The 15252-nt window shown below is 36.6% G+C and overlaps 1 protein-coding gene across 1 annotated transcript; it reads left to right on the top strand.

Annotated features, from left to right (window-relative positions):
• Nucleotides 1-7284: 7284 nt before the first annotated feature.
• Nucleotides 7285-14959, top strand: LOC139134607 (PI-PLC X domain-containing protein 3-like). Its single transcript, XM_070701527.1, has 2 exons — nucleotides 7285-7441; nucleotides 11622-14959. Exons 1-2 carry the CDS (start codon nucleotides 7315-7317, stop codon nucleotides 12452-12454), a joined length of 960 nt encoding a protein of 319 aa, XP_070557628.1. The 5' UTR covers nucleotides 7285-7314; the 3' UTR covers nucleotides 12455-14959.
• The last annotated feature ends 293 nt before the right edge of the window (nucleotides 14960-15252 follow it).

Raw genomic sequence — 15252 nt, forward strand, 5'->3', positions numbered from 1 at the left:
CACAGTCACTTCTGGTTCTATACACGGTGAGGGCCCCTGAAATATTTCAAATTCTTACAGGGGCAGACATTGTGTATCAAATCACTAGCGACTAGCTGTGCTATATATCTGGGTTCCAAACATTATTATATGGACTGGAGATCTATTATCAAACAACAAAATATATGAGTAGCACTGATGCTGCCAAATATTATGCAATAATTTTGTTGAATAATCTGATTAACCCATAAATGGTACATACTAGAAATAGTCATGTCCAAATAATATATTAGAGTATAATAAAATAGTATAGTTCAATGTTGTAGTCAAGATATTATGGAGCCTACTTAAGGCAGCAATATTACGAAATTTACTGATGTCCAGTCGTCTCAAATCCGTTGACTCCAGCAAAAAACAAAATAGGTGTGCGATCAGGTCTCTGAGGGCGCTGCACAGAAGATTCCTGTTTTGACTGAGGGCTATAGAGCGCTCTAGCGTGGTCCCGACTGACACCCCCATCAGCACCACGCTCAGTGCAAACTGAGGGCAGTCAATCACATCTATCTTCGCAATATTAGGAAACTTCGGTTAGGCATATTTGGTCAGAGACATTTCTTGTGAGTGTGTAATCACTGCGCGCTCCGGACAAGTAACTTTTCAATTGAATATTGAATCTTACCGGAAAATTCTGGAGCCCTCAGTTATTATTTTTTTTTTTTTTTGGGGGGGGGGTCGAAATCGTGGATGGTCCATCAAGTAAAATGTAACCCTCCCTCGATATCCCTTTCGAAAATGAGAACCCCCCCCCAAAAAAAAAGAAACCGTAAAATTTAAAATGTGTATATAACCTTTATAGAACTGCTTTGTTATCTACAAGTATAGATATTAAAGGGGCATTTGCTGTAACTTTTGGTCATATTTTCAGTTTTCTTGTTCTGCGTATCAAATGCTGTTTCCTGGCCAACCCTTACATCATGTTAATATGCAAAGTATTCTGCTTGTCAACAAAGCTCACACACGTGTCATGACTATCATTTTTATTGACAAATAAATTCTAGTCTTTTCTAGACTTTTATCTATCAAAACTTTATTCGTTTCATCAACATTTATCAAAGCAACAAAGCAAAGGGACATTACATTACTTGATTATCAAGTTTTATTCCTCTTAGCTGAAGTTTATTGCATAAAATCTCAACGATACTTAATTTCTTTGAAATAATACATCTGAATTTATGAATGGGCCATTTGGCAATTAGAATAATTAAATTTACATTTACATTTGCATTAATGTCAATTCCAAATACAATACATTTGAAAGATAAAGTTGCTTGTGTTCCACAGACATTTGTAATAATAATAATAACCTCTACGAATTTCCAAACTTTCTCAAGTTCGCTTCTTGACATCCAAAGTAACGATGTTTAGATGTGTCTATACTTAATACAGCCTTCACGTAAAGCATTTCCTCTTATTTTCCACCAATAAAGCTTTACATTGTTCACACATATTTTATGTAGGAATTTCCAGTTGAATAACCGTAACTTATTTTCATGTGCGAATGACCCAACGTTTTATCCAGTTTACCTTCTGTTCGAACTCTTTATTCCAGCTTAACATTCTAGCTGGACGTGAAACACCCTTTACCAAAAACTTATCATGTTTCGTTTAACACGATTGGAACTAATTTGAGATAATTGGATGGTGAAGTAAGTCGATTTAATCTAAAAATGTTATCTAATCTGCTTTTCTTTTCACGTTACACACTTGTTTTATGAGTAATTTGCGATATTGCAACATGCAGCTACATGGCACCTAACACTTTTGAGAAATTTGCAAAACATGAATATCAAATTAGTTCTAATCGTGTTGTTTGTAAATTCTCAAGTTTTACCACTTTATCGATATCAACTTTGTCTATGTTACGCTTTATATAATCTGATAATCCGATATAAAAAATTTGTACATAGAATTCCATACTGTGTTTTCAGAAATGCAATGCGCATTTTTTGATGGACTAAAATTTCATGATTCTGAAGTAGACGCTGATAAAATTCAGGCATTTTCCCTGTATACATCTCAGAATACACTATTTTCCTAGACAAAACATCCCTGAGAACGGAATGTTGTGCTGTTGTAGCCAAGACGCGCCCTTGCGACAATGTTAGGCTGCGTCCACAAAAATTGGTTAGGGGAGGCTGGAGGAATTCAGGGGGGTTCGAAATTTTTTGGGGTAGTAGAGGGGGGACGTGAAAATTTTGCTCCGTTTGTAGGGGGGAATTGAAAATCTTTCGATTCCCTTTTACGTTGTACATTTTCCAATTCCAAGTTTTTGTAGGTAATTTAATGAAAAATGAATACCATTTTTATGTCATCCAATTGTTGTAATGTTTGTAATAGTTTAACAAAATCTAGAACCATTTTGTAATATCTCATTACCTTTATCTTGAACAAAATTTAAACATGTATGATTTGTCGTAAAAAACCAAACTTGAGCCTAGTAACAGGGCGGAAGCTGCAACTGTTGATGATTTTTGCAATATTTCTGTGCAATATATCAACTACAGTTTCGTGCTGTTTCCCTACAGCATCCTCAAACACACAATATTCAGTTTGTCGACAAAGCCAGTATATACAAATATGTATTAGATGGTAACTCAATTAGATTCAAGACTGACATTCATTTGTCAGTGATACAAATGCATGGTACACATACACAGGCTGTGATAGCAAGCTGAATACTGGACAGTTCAACATGCTGCAGGGAGTAGAACAAGAACACAGTTGAACAAACTGAACAAAAATATTGTCAAAATTATCAAAGTGAATACAGCTACTCTTTGTGACCAGTGTCACTATCAGATACTACCCTGCTACTGTAGTGTCACTGTCACTGTATACCTGAGCAGTGATAGAGATAGCTCTGACTCTGATGTACATGGTAGTTGAGTCAAATGACGCTCATGACGTGACAGTGAAACATACTTGTGCACAAGATCAGGCCAGGAAGCAACATATGGAAGACCAGGAGACTTTAAAAGTTATCGGGTATTTTCGAATTCTGCCATATGAGAATAATCAAATATTAAAGAAAAAAGACAGAGTCACCACGCTTGATTTTATAAATTTTCACTTTCTCATCATAAAATAATACAAAAGCAAAACTTTGAACAGTAAAGACTAAATGAAAAAATATGTGACTAAATGGAATTATTTTTTAACCAAATTTGCCATTATTCGACCCAAAATTTCAGAGATGAAAACATTTATTTGATGGAATATTTTAACCTTCCAGTATTGTCAATTTTGAGTAGCATCTAATAGATATATGTCATGTAATTTTGAAACAAATATTTGGTAGGTCACTGTGCTCAGTTTTTTACAATATGACAATTAGCCAGAATTCATGATTTGCCCATTCTCTCATTTTGTGTGCTCTTCGGCAGGAGAATTGACCTGGCCAGAGTTGGATTAATTCAAGTTGGCTTAGACTGATAAATCCGAAAAGTTCACTGATGCGTTTAAAAATGAATAAATTTAAGAACTTGCCGTAGGAATATGACTTTACAAACGGCTAATAACAGGTAGTGTTGAACATCTGCGAGCGGAAAGGCGCGACATGTGTTTATTTTTTTCTGCGCGCACATCCTTTACTGATATACGGGCTTGCGATAGTTGGGGGACCGGGGGGACTTGAAATTTGATCATGTAGAGGGGGAATTTGGAATGTTTTGGGGTATTTAGGGGGGGGGGATCTGAAAAAAAAAAGATTTCAATCGCGATTCCTCCAGCCCCCGTAATCGTTATTTGTGAATGCAGCCTTTATATCCTAAGTCCCCAAAACGGAACCCGTTGTCCCCGGCGCATTCTCGCGCACTCATGGATGTAAAAATAGACGTTGACATTTGTTTTGTATGATTATTTTGAGGTTAATATATTTACGTACTTTCGAAGCTGTGATTAAAAGTAACTAAAACACTGCTCTTGGTTGTAGTCCGACAGAGCTCTGATTGAAGACAGATAAGCTTATAGGCCTACTGTTACAATTGCCTTAAATTAGAGCCTAGCGATGCGGTCCCGGTATATAGCTTTTATGTGAAACTATAATAAAATAATACAAAATTTGATTGACAACTGACACGTTGTCCCAAAAATGTGCAAAATATCCCTAAAATAAACGGTAGGCCTAGTGGGACTCTATCCCCTGGTTTAAAATTTGCTGGCTCAGTGCAACACTGCTGTTTCAAACAAACACACACGGGATAGTTTTTCAAACACGCTTCTTTTTACTGACAATTATCTTCACCCACATGAACTGAAATGCTTGAATTTTCAGACTAAAATGAGCATGTTGCACCCTCCGTTACTGAGAGGGCCAGCTAGTACCCTTTTATCTATTTTAGGCCACACTGAGACCAATAAATTCATAAATTAACCAGGTAGCCTACTGGGATTATAAACATTATTACATGCCTCGATGTGAGTGCAAATCAGTGCATTGATTTGAAGAGGAACATCCGGGATGTTAGCGGGCCGGTGAACGATGTACCGACCGGTTTCCATGGTTACCAAGTCCAGTGAAGCCTTTCGACGTTTTTGACGTCAAAATAGACGCTTAACGCTAGATGTAAAATATCCATGCGCACACTGCTATTTTGACTTTCGTTAAAATCTGTCGTTAAAATCTGTTTGCTGGTCGATAATGGTAAAATTGTTTGAAAATTCACTGCATGTAACTAAATGTCATATAGCATTTATAACTGTGAAGAGGCATGTATTAAAAATATTATTGCCTGAATACATGGGTTTATGTGCCCGAGAGCAGGTGACATATTTGCCCGACGTCAGTAGGGCAAATTGTCTCCTGCTCTCGGGCACATAAACCCATGTATTCAGGCAATAATATATATATATACAGTGTTTCAGCCAGCTTTTGCTTGCATGGGGACACAGTGACCCATGGTAGTTCTGAATGGGGGACAAATTAAATTTTTGGGGGACATGTAATGTATTTCAATAAAACAACAGTACAGTGTCATTATGTGTCATTATGACCTGGTACTGTATTTGGTGTTCAATAGGCAAGTCAGGTGAGTGCATTAACGGTCAGTATATATAGTAGGCCAATGGTGTTGTGCAAAATTGTGCCAACATGAAACTTGCAGTATCATTAAGTTTACTGCTACCACGTGGTATGCACATAAACTGTAGGGCTCCCCCTAAGTCACCAAGATGATTAGCCAACTCATTAGCCAAATCAAAAATCTTGTAGCCACTTTGAACAAATTTTAGGCAGTTTATGATCTCAAGTGTGGCAACAACTTTCTTGGTATTCAGGAGTTCTTCATTTTTCAAATCAAGATGTTTTGTATTTTACATAAAGAAATATTTGTTCAGTTTTATGCATTAATTATCTGTGTTTTATGACATTAAAGTGATAGGTATATTTTTTCATTTCTGGTGGTAAACTTTTACCACCAGAAATAAAATTAGGTGGCAATGTGAAGTGTATATTTCTGTAGCATTCTGTCAGTGTTTCACAGAATGACAACTTGATACAAGCTCCTAATGTGGCAAATTTATGCAGTTTGTAAGTCATGACGAAAATTTTGTGAGCCACACAGATAAAATTTTCCATGCAGAAGAAAGCATTGGCTAGCATAGTGGCAATGTAGATACAATTATTGTGGTGTTTATGGCCCTGGTGTTGTGTCATAGTTGTGATCAAGCAGGCTCAATAGCATCTTAAGCATAAGTATTTTTCTTGAGACAAAAATGGTTTGGCCAAACCCAAATCCTGTAAAACAATACACAATGATTTTGTTCATTTAATTTCCAATGTTTTAGAGTAATCATTGTTTCAAAGATTATGATAACATTTTAGCCCAGAATATTTTCATTTATATTTTCAAGAAATGTCTAGTGATGTTCATTATTATATCATGAAAGTGGTGGAATCTGCAAAGATATTAAAATAATTCAGAATAACACCATTTCTTGTATAAGTTATAGCAGTTTGAAATATGCCAATGGACAATTTTAATAGTTCTCCTACTTACTCTTGAATTGTTGCTTTGATGTTAAGTTACCATGCAAAATTGCAGCTCTCAAATGTGAAGATTTGAAAATGAATATGTTACTGCAAGTACTGTTGACAATCTCCATTTGCCATGACTCTTAATAAAGTAGAATTTAAAACTGACAGTCAAGCTAAATGCCATTTAAATTGGAAGGCACCGAGAAATTTCTCTTTTACATAAGATTGTACCTATTGCCCTCCCTAGGTGGTTTCTTTTGAACCATAATTGTGTACTTAAGGGTCTTCATTCATGACATCACGTGAAATGACCCAGATTTGACCTTTCAGAAAACCTGAGTTTTGCTCCTTTTCACTTGTACAATGACTCTGATTGTGAAAGTTTCCTAGAAATTATGGTTTTTACTATCAACTGAGTAGCTGCAGGCCAAATTTTGATGCAAGCAATGTAGGTAAAACTTGAACTCAAGGACGACCGGTACGCGGCACTTATCTATGCAAAACCAAGCCTACAGACTGTCAGTGTATTCACCGACGTTGTACACCGGTGATGTATTGTACTAGTAGTATCGAACAGCAACAATGTTTGTTTTACGTACCAGGGAATTTGTAACTTTGTAGAAAGGAGAGTAAACTGTTTCAATACATTGCAACTTTGTAGGAAGGAGGGTAAACTGTTTCAACATCTTACAACATTTTTATTGTTAGCTGTAGTTTTCTGTCCAGGAGGCACTGTCTAAAAATTCAATAGCCACAAAATATGGCCTAGCTCAGATTGCGTCATGGTGACCCACAACGGTTATTTTATCGGGACCGAACAAAACAAAAATTGCATCAAATGTCGCAATGCCGCACGCTGGCTGAAACACTGTATATATATATATATATATATATATATATATATATATATATATATATATTATATATATATATATATATATATATATATATATATATATATATATATATATATATATATATATATATATATATATATATATATATATAAATATATATATAAATATAAATATATATTTATATATATATATATATATTTTTATATATTTATACATACATATATATATATATATATATATATATATGTAAATTATATATATATATATATATATATATATATATATATATATATATATATATATATATATATATGTATATATGTATATATGTATATATGTATGTATGGTATGTATGTGTGTATTATAAGTTACCACACAGATGAAAGAGATACACCAGATCCGTATCTATATGCAGTGTATCATGGGTAAATTCAAGTCAACAAAATGGCGGAGCCAGACCAACCTGACGCAGCCTCGTCGAGTTCAGAAACTGAGCGAGATTACTCAAACTGGATGGCAAATCTATCCGAGAAATTGTGCTGTGAACCTTTGAAGAATATAGCGATTCCAGGTAAAGCCAGGTTGTTAAATTGTCCTCAAACAATAGCTAGATCATCAATACTGTCCGTTTGTCCAGTCTCGGTGTCTCAGTGCCCGGCCAATCAAATATAAACATTCATGCTTCTAGCTATGCTGTCCGGGCAAACAAATTTACGACAGTGTTGCACTGCCGTACCCCTATCTTGAATCGACACTTTCAATTGACCATGTCATATCGGAAAGTTCTCGGATTAGTCGTGAATTTCTATTTTTCAACATTGGATCTTCGATTGGGGTTTCCTTAATGGTTATATCATATCGACCTCGTCGCGACCTTGGGCGAATCATAATCATTTTAGAACAAATGGGCGTATCAGTGTACAGTGAGCTCTGCCATCATATCAAGTGTATGTGAGGGCGTGACAGGCTACTGTTAGGAGTGCTTGGCAGTTTATGTCGATGAAATCGTTCGTTTCCGTCATTCACGTCCTCTGATCTTTTCTAAATAACAAGTGTTTCATGACATTTTTTGCGCAATGTATGAGTGGCATTATTGCTGAATATGAATTTACAATTAAGGCAATTACCGGTAGAATAATTTAGGAGAAACCATTTTGGGATGACTGAAGATTAGTGGACACACCTTTGGTTATGAATACAAGGGATTTTCTTAGAGGCTTCTAAGTAAAGTGATGGTATGAGTGGACTCGGGTAACAAACAGCGCTATTTAAACAAATGTCTTTGTATCTACTAATCTTCAGTCTTGCCTCCATGGATTTGGCTCATAATTTGAAGAAAGTTTCATTAGAATTGCATGAAGGGCCCTGGGAACAATTAGAGCATTGAGCTGGAGAAAACTTAATCAGCAAATATACTATATTAAACTCATTTTAGAAACTTAAATTTTAAATTCAGTCCAGTATTTCAAATTATCTCAGCTTGTAGGACTTTGATAATATTTCACAGAAATATCAAGTGTCCTGATTATATCACCTCTCCCTAGGGTTAAACTTTGAGTATTTACCATTCAATATTGTGACAAATGAACTCTTTTAACACTCTTAGCATATTATCAACATAAATTGATCTTTTATGTGTTTTGACATGCTATTATTCAGTTGCCATGGTGACAAACAAAATACTCTTATAAATTAAAATATTTCAAAAAATATTATTTCAATAAAAGCTAAAGCAATTTTAAAAGATTGACTTGGGAGGATATTGATAAAAGGAGAAATACATTTCAAGATTTGTTGAGCTTTGCTTACAAGTAAAAATAATTATCAATTTCCAGATTTTGTAATTAAGCATTGCAGTCATATTGGCTTCACTAATATTGATCTCTAGTTCAGGGTATTACTTGTCATTTCTTGTAAATTTGACTTTCATTAAGTGACCAAATAGGCTGTTTGTTTGTAGCGTGAGTATATGATTGCCATATTTAAATTTCAGATAAACTTACATATTTTATGTAAATAAATTTAAGCAATGATGAAGTGCATGTCAAAATAATTGTTGTCATAATACACACCCACATGTCAATACAGCTACGTAACATCTACAATCAAACTATAAATATAGCAAGTATGAATATTCCTTACATGCTAAATGATTTTCCTTGATATACTGATCACTGAGGAAAATATTTCGTATTGCTTGAACTCCATAAAATCATTTTTATCCCACCTGCATGGGAATAAAATATTGAAGAGTATAAAACACAAATTTGTTGTAGTTACAATTCAAAAAAAGGACACAAAATGACAGAAAGCAAACTCTGTCAAAGGATTCCAAATTGAAGAACAGAGAAAGACTTGCAAAGTGTAAAAGTAGATAAGCACATATGAAGAAGAGTACGCCTACTAGATAAAGAAATGTGGCTGTTTTATAAATAATTAATTGCATGGTTTCTTTCTCTGATACACATTCTTTTCCTGTGTTTGGATTTATTATAGACTATATCATTACATATAGTTGAAGAATGATGACATCATGAAAATTTCATCTTGTACCGCCTCGTGCACGATGAATATAGTAGAGACACTGTCATCAAAATCAAAACAGGTTTCTATATTCAAATATGATTGCATTTTTCCCTGATATTCAGAATAAGAATAGTTAATTTCATACGGTTTGGTCAACCTCCAGTTTGTGGTATCTTGAGCCTAGGTAGGTCTCTTCATTAAAATTCTTAGATTTAAGGTGAAGTGGTTGTGTTATACAGACTAGTAGATTGCTTTTGTTCAGTAAATTAAAATGAATGACAAGCTTCTACTGACCAACTTTGTAAATATTTGCTGATATAACAGTAAATTCAATGTGTAAGCAGAACTTATTTGAGGTTGAGCAGTAAACATTGACATCACCCTTTTCTAACAAACACCACATTGATATCAGAGGTACCAAGTTCAGCAAGTCTGCAAATTAAATTCTCAAATCACCAGACACTTGAACGGTATATCAAGTTGTTATGAGTGTCAGACTGTCTCAAACTCTTTTACAGTCAGCATTTATCATTATGTTTTCAACAGCGTCGTCAAATTGTTAAGTTTGTTTTTAACAGCCCTTTGCCCTCTGTGATTGAAAATGACACTACAAGGTGCCACTTGTATCATCAATTATCAAATTATTAAGTGTATGGAGGGAAATGTTGTGCTGCTGGCATGCTTGTGTTTCCAATTGCCAAAGTATGCATGCTGTGTAGATGTGATAGGTGTTTACCAAAGTATGCATGCTGTGTAGATGTGATAGGTGTTTGCCAAAGTATGCATGCTGTGTAGATGTGATAGGTGTTTGCCAAAGTATGCATGCTGTGTAGATGTGATAGGTGTTTGCCAAAGTATGCATGCTGTGTAGATGTGATAGGTGTTTGCCAAAGTATATGCATGCTGTGTAGATGTGATAGGTGTTTGCCAAGTATGCATGCTGTGTAGATGTGATAGGTGTTTGCCAAAGTATGCATGCCGTGTAGATGTGATAGGTGTTTGCCAAAGTATGCATGCTGTGTAGATGTGATAGGTGTTTGCCAAAGTATGCATGCTGTGTAGATGTGATAGTTGTTTGCCAAAGTATGCATGCTGTGTAGATGTGATAGGTGTTTGCCAAAGTATGCATGCTGTGTAGATGTGATAGGTGTTTGCCAAAGTATGCATGCTGTGTAGATGTGATAGGTGTTTACCAAAGTATGCATGCTGTGTAGATGTGATAGGTGTTTGCCAAAGTATGTATGCTGTGTAGATGTGATAGGTGTTTGCCAAAGTATGCATGCGGTGTAGATGTGATAGGTGTTATCAATCACTGTCAGAATTAATCAGTTACCATAGATACAAACAGCAGTTTTACCTGGTAGCAATGTGGAATCATTTAACATGTAAGTCTGCGTGTCTCAGTCCTGTAAACATTGATCTAATGTTGTGGAACGAATACATACAGCCTGTAATAGAAACAGGTTTGATGTTTTTTGTTTTATTTTATTATTGGTAATATTAATGGAAGGTGCTTCAAAGGTGTAAACTACAATTCTGAAATATTGGTAGAATATTAATTCACGTACAACATCCAGTTGGTCTCTAGTTTGCCATTGTAGATAGCAATTTCATACTTGGGATAGGTAGTAAGGGTTGTAAATTACCACAGGAAGTTTTTTTAACAGCCTTTTAACAGCAGAATATTTATTTATTTATTAATTAATTAATTTATTTATGGAGAATATTACGACAGTGTCTAGTTCTATTTCTAAACGTGTTGAAAGACAGAAAGACCAGGTAGAAGACCATGTCTGACTGTTGTTACTGTCTTTATTATTGTGTATATGCATGATCTGTAACACTTGTTGCTAATGAAGGTCAAGTCTAGTCCTTGGATTGCTTTCCATTGACAAGATTCTGATATATACATGACATGGTATGCTCAGTGTGAACCCATTTATCCTTGGACTTTTTATCACTCATAATACTTCAATGATACTTTAATGACTGGAACCACAAAAATGCCACAAAAATAGTAAAAAACACTACTTCTGTCCTTCAGATATGTTTAATGCAATTGTCTCTGTGTAGATGTACATTTAATTAGTTCTCCTTGCTATAAATACCCAGTCTCTTTCTTCACAGTTATAAATATTTCAGAGTTTTTGTTTCATTCTCATGTTAGATGGAACACAAATCAACTTCTTTTTTGTTTTCATTTTCTTTTTCTCATGTATCTGTAGGGTCCCACAACTCATTTACAAGTAGCCTGGATGTCAAATCAGGAGTAGCTCCGGGATCTCCAGATACAATTAGAAACTTGGTCCACTTTTTTGGTAATAAGGCCAAGGAAATCGTCTACAAATGGTCTGTCAATCAGAGCCTCACTCTAACGGAACAACTGGATCGTGGCATCCGATACTTTGACCTCCGAGTTTCCAGCTGCCTTGGCAAGGAGGACCTCCACTTTGTCCATGGACTGTTTGCTGGGAAAGTTGTGGATGCCATGAATGAGATCAACACCTGGTTGGAAAGCCATCCCAAAGAAGTCGTTCTACTGGACTTCAACCACCTGTTTGACATGCAGGACACCCATCACACCCAATTAACCAAACAACTCATGGAAATTTTTGGCAGCAAAATCTGTCCCAGCATTGATGTGGACGGCTGTGCCCTCAACATTCTCTGGGAAAATCAGTGGCAGGTGATTGTCTTTTACCATAACGACATAGCTCACAGCAACCACAACCTGTGGCATGGGAGCATGATTCCCTCAGTCTGGCCCCGCACCCCAGAAGCCCCAAAGATGGTCAATATCCTAGAAGCCTACCACACCAAGGGCAGGAATCCGGACAAATTTCATGTTACCCAGGGAGTCTTAACTCCCACAGGCACAACTATTTTAGCTAATATAGGAAGAGATTTGAAAAGTGTCTGTGCCATTATGGCAATAAGAAATTTGCAATTTTATCTGAAGGATAAGACTATCGGAGCGAAAGGTGTAAATATTGTGATTGCTGATTTTATTGAACTCCATGATTTCGTGTCCAGTGTACTTGCTCTCAATGATCGGTGAATTGATATCAATAGTAACTAATCACCATGGCTACAGTACAATACGCACATAAAATACACCTCATGAGATTTATGCAAATTTCAAGCTTTTTCACCTCATCACTTTATGTAAAATTTTGCAAATTTGTGATTTTTTTCAAAAGATTTTATTTACTTGGTATTTATTGAGTTGAGCCCACAGTACAGTTTCACATGCTAGCAAAACACTCCAATTGCTTATCTAGGCAATTCAAACGTTACAAGTTTCAGTTTTGATCAGGATGTGCCATATCCAGTAAGTTCATGATAGAGGTCAATACCCATGCAAGCAACCAATTCAGTGAAGCCATCTTCAATTCCAATGTATTAGTACTGTCTTGAGTTTTGTTCTTTGAATAGTACATGTACAACTGCAGGAGTACACTGAGACCATCTTCCTTATGGTATTAAAGGTCTGGTGAAATGCCCATGTTGCAAAATCACAGAAATACAGTTGATGGTCTATAAAACAGTTACATTCATTTCTTTTTCCGTTTAGCGCGCGTGATTATGAAATATGGCAAAAGAAAAATGCAATGTGGGCGTGTCCCCCGAGCCTCTCCAGTCGACTTTTTTCGGCTTTCCGAAGTTTGCCCGACGCCGTATCTCATAACGGGAAGTAAGGTATTTCACACCTCCGTAAGCTCCCTACGGGGGGTAACTTCTAGGGTTTCCGCTTACATGATCAGGACAGTGTCCTCCTCCTTCACTATGGAAGAACGTTGTTCTTTTGGTGGCTGTGACAGCGGCAAGAACATGAACGGCTCAACTGTAAACTTTTTCAAGTTCCCGTCAAGTGTTGATTGTTTTCAAGAACCATGATAATGTGCTTGTCTCTGCTGGTTCTTACGATCGGCCACGGTCCCTCGGCTGGGCCTGCCTCGCTACTCGCTACACAGAAGGTTGGGACCGCAATGCAAATCAGCTGCATGAACAGCAACACTGAATGTTGAGACTGCCATTAAAACGAACAAGAACACGGAACGTAGAGATCGCGATACAAATCATGGAGGTAGAGTCCTCCATGCAATCGACAGCAACACGGAACGCGTCATTGGGACGGCAATTAAATTGAAGAACAACGGGGAATACCGCGCCACGAGGACCGCGATGCAAATCGACCGCAACATGGAATGTTGAAGACTGTGATTAAAATGCACAACACAGAACATCGAGACCGCAATGTAAATCAACTGCAACACCGATCCTTGTTGCCTCGATTAAAATGCGTATGTCTGCTATGTATAGCAAAAGTTTCAATTCTCGCGAGCGAGCGTTCCTTTGCCCGCTGTACACTAGACAAAATGACGTCAAATTTATCGCGAGGGCTCGCGTGTGTCTAAGTTTCACTTCTCACGAGAGCCATTTATGCATGCTTTACACCACTAGACTAAATGACGTCATATCTCTCGCGAGACTTGGCTCGATTGCAAATACGTACGACGGAAAGAACGCAATAATATACGGAAGTAGACACAGTTTTTGCGAATCGCCGAGAGAGAAGCGCAGATTAAACAAAAGACTAAAAAACCCACGTTTTTTCTTTATTTTACCATATTTTTTAAACAAAAATCAGTTTCGCCGCTGTGGCGAATTAGGATCGATTTTTTTTTTCGCCACTTCGGATTTCGATTCGCATTGGCGAACGTGGCAAATGGGCAGCGCGAACAGTGTTTGTTAGCGGATACCGGCAGAGATAAGGCGGCGTTGGACCGCTATTCGATGTAAATGAACACACCAGTGACGTCACAGACGGCCAACCATTATCCCCGCTATGGGCGTGACCTGAGTGTCGCAAAATGACCCCATGAAAGCCGCGCATAGAAATATCAAAAAAATTAACACTTGCGCGTACTTTTAGGTTGCAATTCTGTTGCGAGTGTAATAGTATTGACCCCCTGAAAGATATTCAGTCACACGAACGGGACCATTTCACCAGACCTTTAATCATTGCTTGTCTGAGAGCACCTTCTCAATGAATAGATACAAATATACCCCCCTAGGATAGCATTGAATTGTACTGCAGCTCAGCATGAGCCCTGTGATCTCAAGTCTTGCCCTGTGAATTAGAATAAGGCAAGTCACATAACATTGTCACTGGTGAAGACAAGCACCAATAAAAGATGTTTTGTATCCGGACTGTTGTGCCATAATCCTGTTGACCTCAGAGTTTGACACCAGCATGATCTCTACAATAATGGATTGTTATCACTGAACACTGACGTCAGCAGTGCATAGATTGCAGATATCCACAGCTCAATAGATTTTCAAATCCCTTCTGGATAGGTTTGGCCTATACACAGGAAACGTAAGGTTTAAAAGATAAAATATATATCCTACTGCTTGTAAATTTTTCATATCACAAGCTGTATGAATCTTTCCTAAATGGTGACCATTATTTTTAACCTTTGAAAATGTAAGTATATCGTTTGTGTCATTCAGTGAATTTGAAGATCTAAGACAGCAAATAAACTATCCTTAAACATTATGACAGTTTAATTCCAGTCTCTTGGATCTGCATACACATTAAGTTTTTGAAATGTCATTGAGGCTGAATTGAAAATTTGATTTACCATTGACCAGTTCACAGGGGCTAACTTTAGTAGTAGGTAGAGATAGGTAGAGGGCTTGTAAGGTTATCAGGGCTTTTAAGACTGCATAGAACATTACAGTGTTTCCGTAAATGGTATTTCCCAGCTGTGTTTTAAATTGATATTTGGAATGCATCACTGTGTATCTCTTTGAACTATAATATTTTCTCAGTTCAAAAAAAAAAATGGA

Source organism: Ptychodera flava, chromosome 6 (genome assembly GCF_041260155.1).
Source record: "Ptychodera flava strain L36383 chromosome 6, AS_Pfla_20210202, whole genome shotgun sequence".
In the NCBI taxonomy this organism is placed as follows: Eukaryota; Metazoa; Hemichordata; class Enteropneusta; family Ptychoderidae; genus Ptychodera; species Ptychodera flava.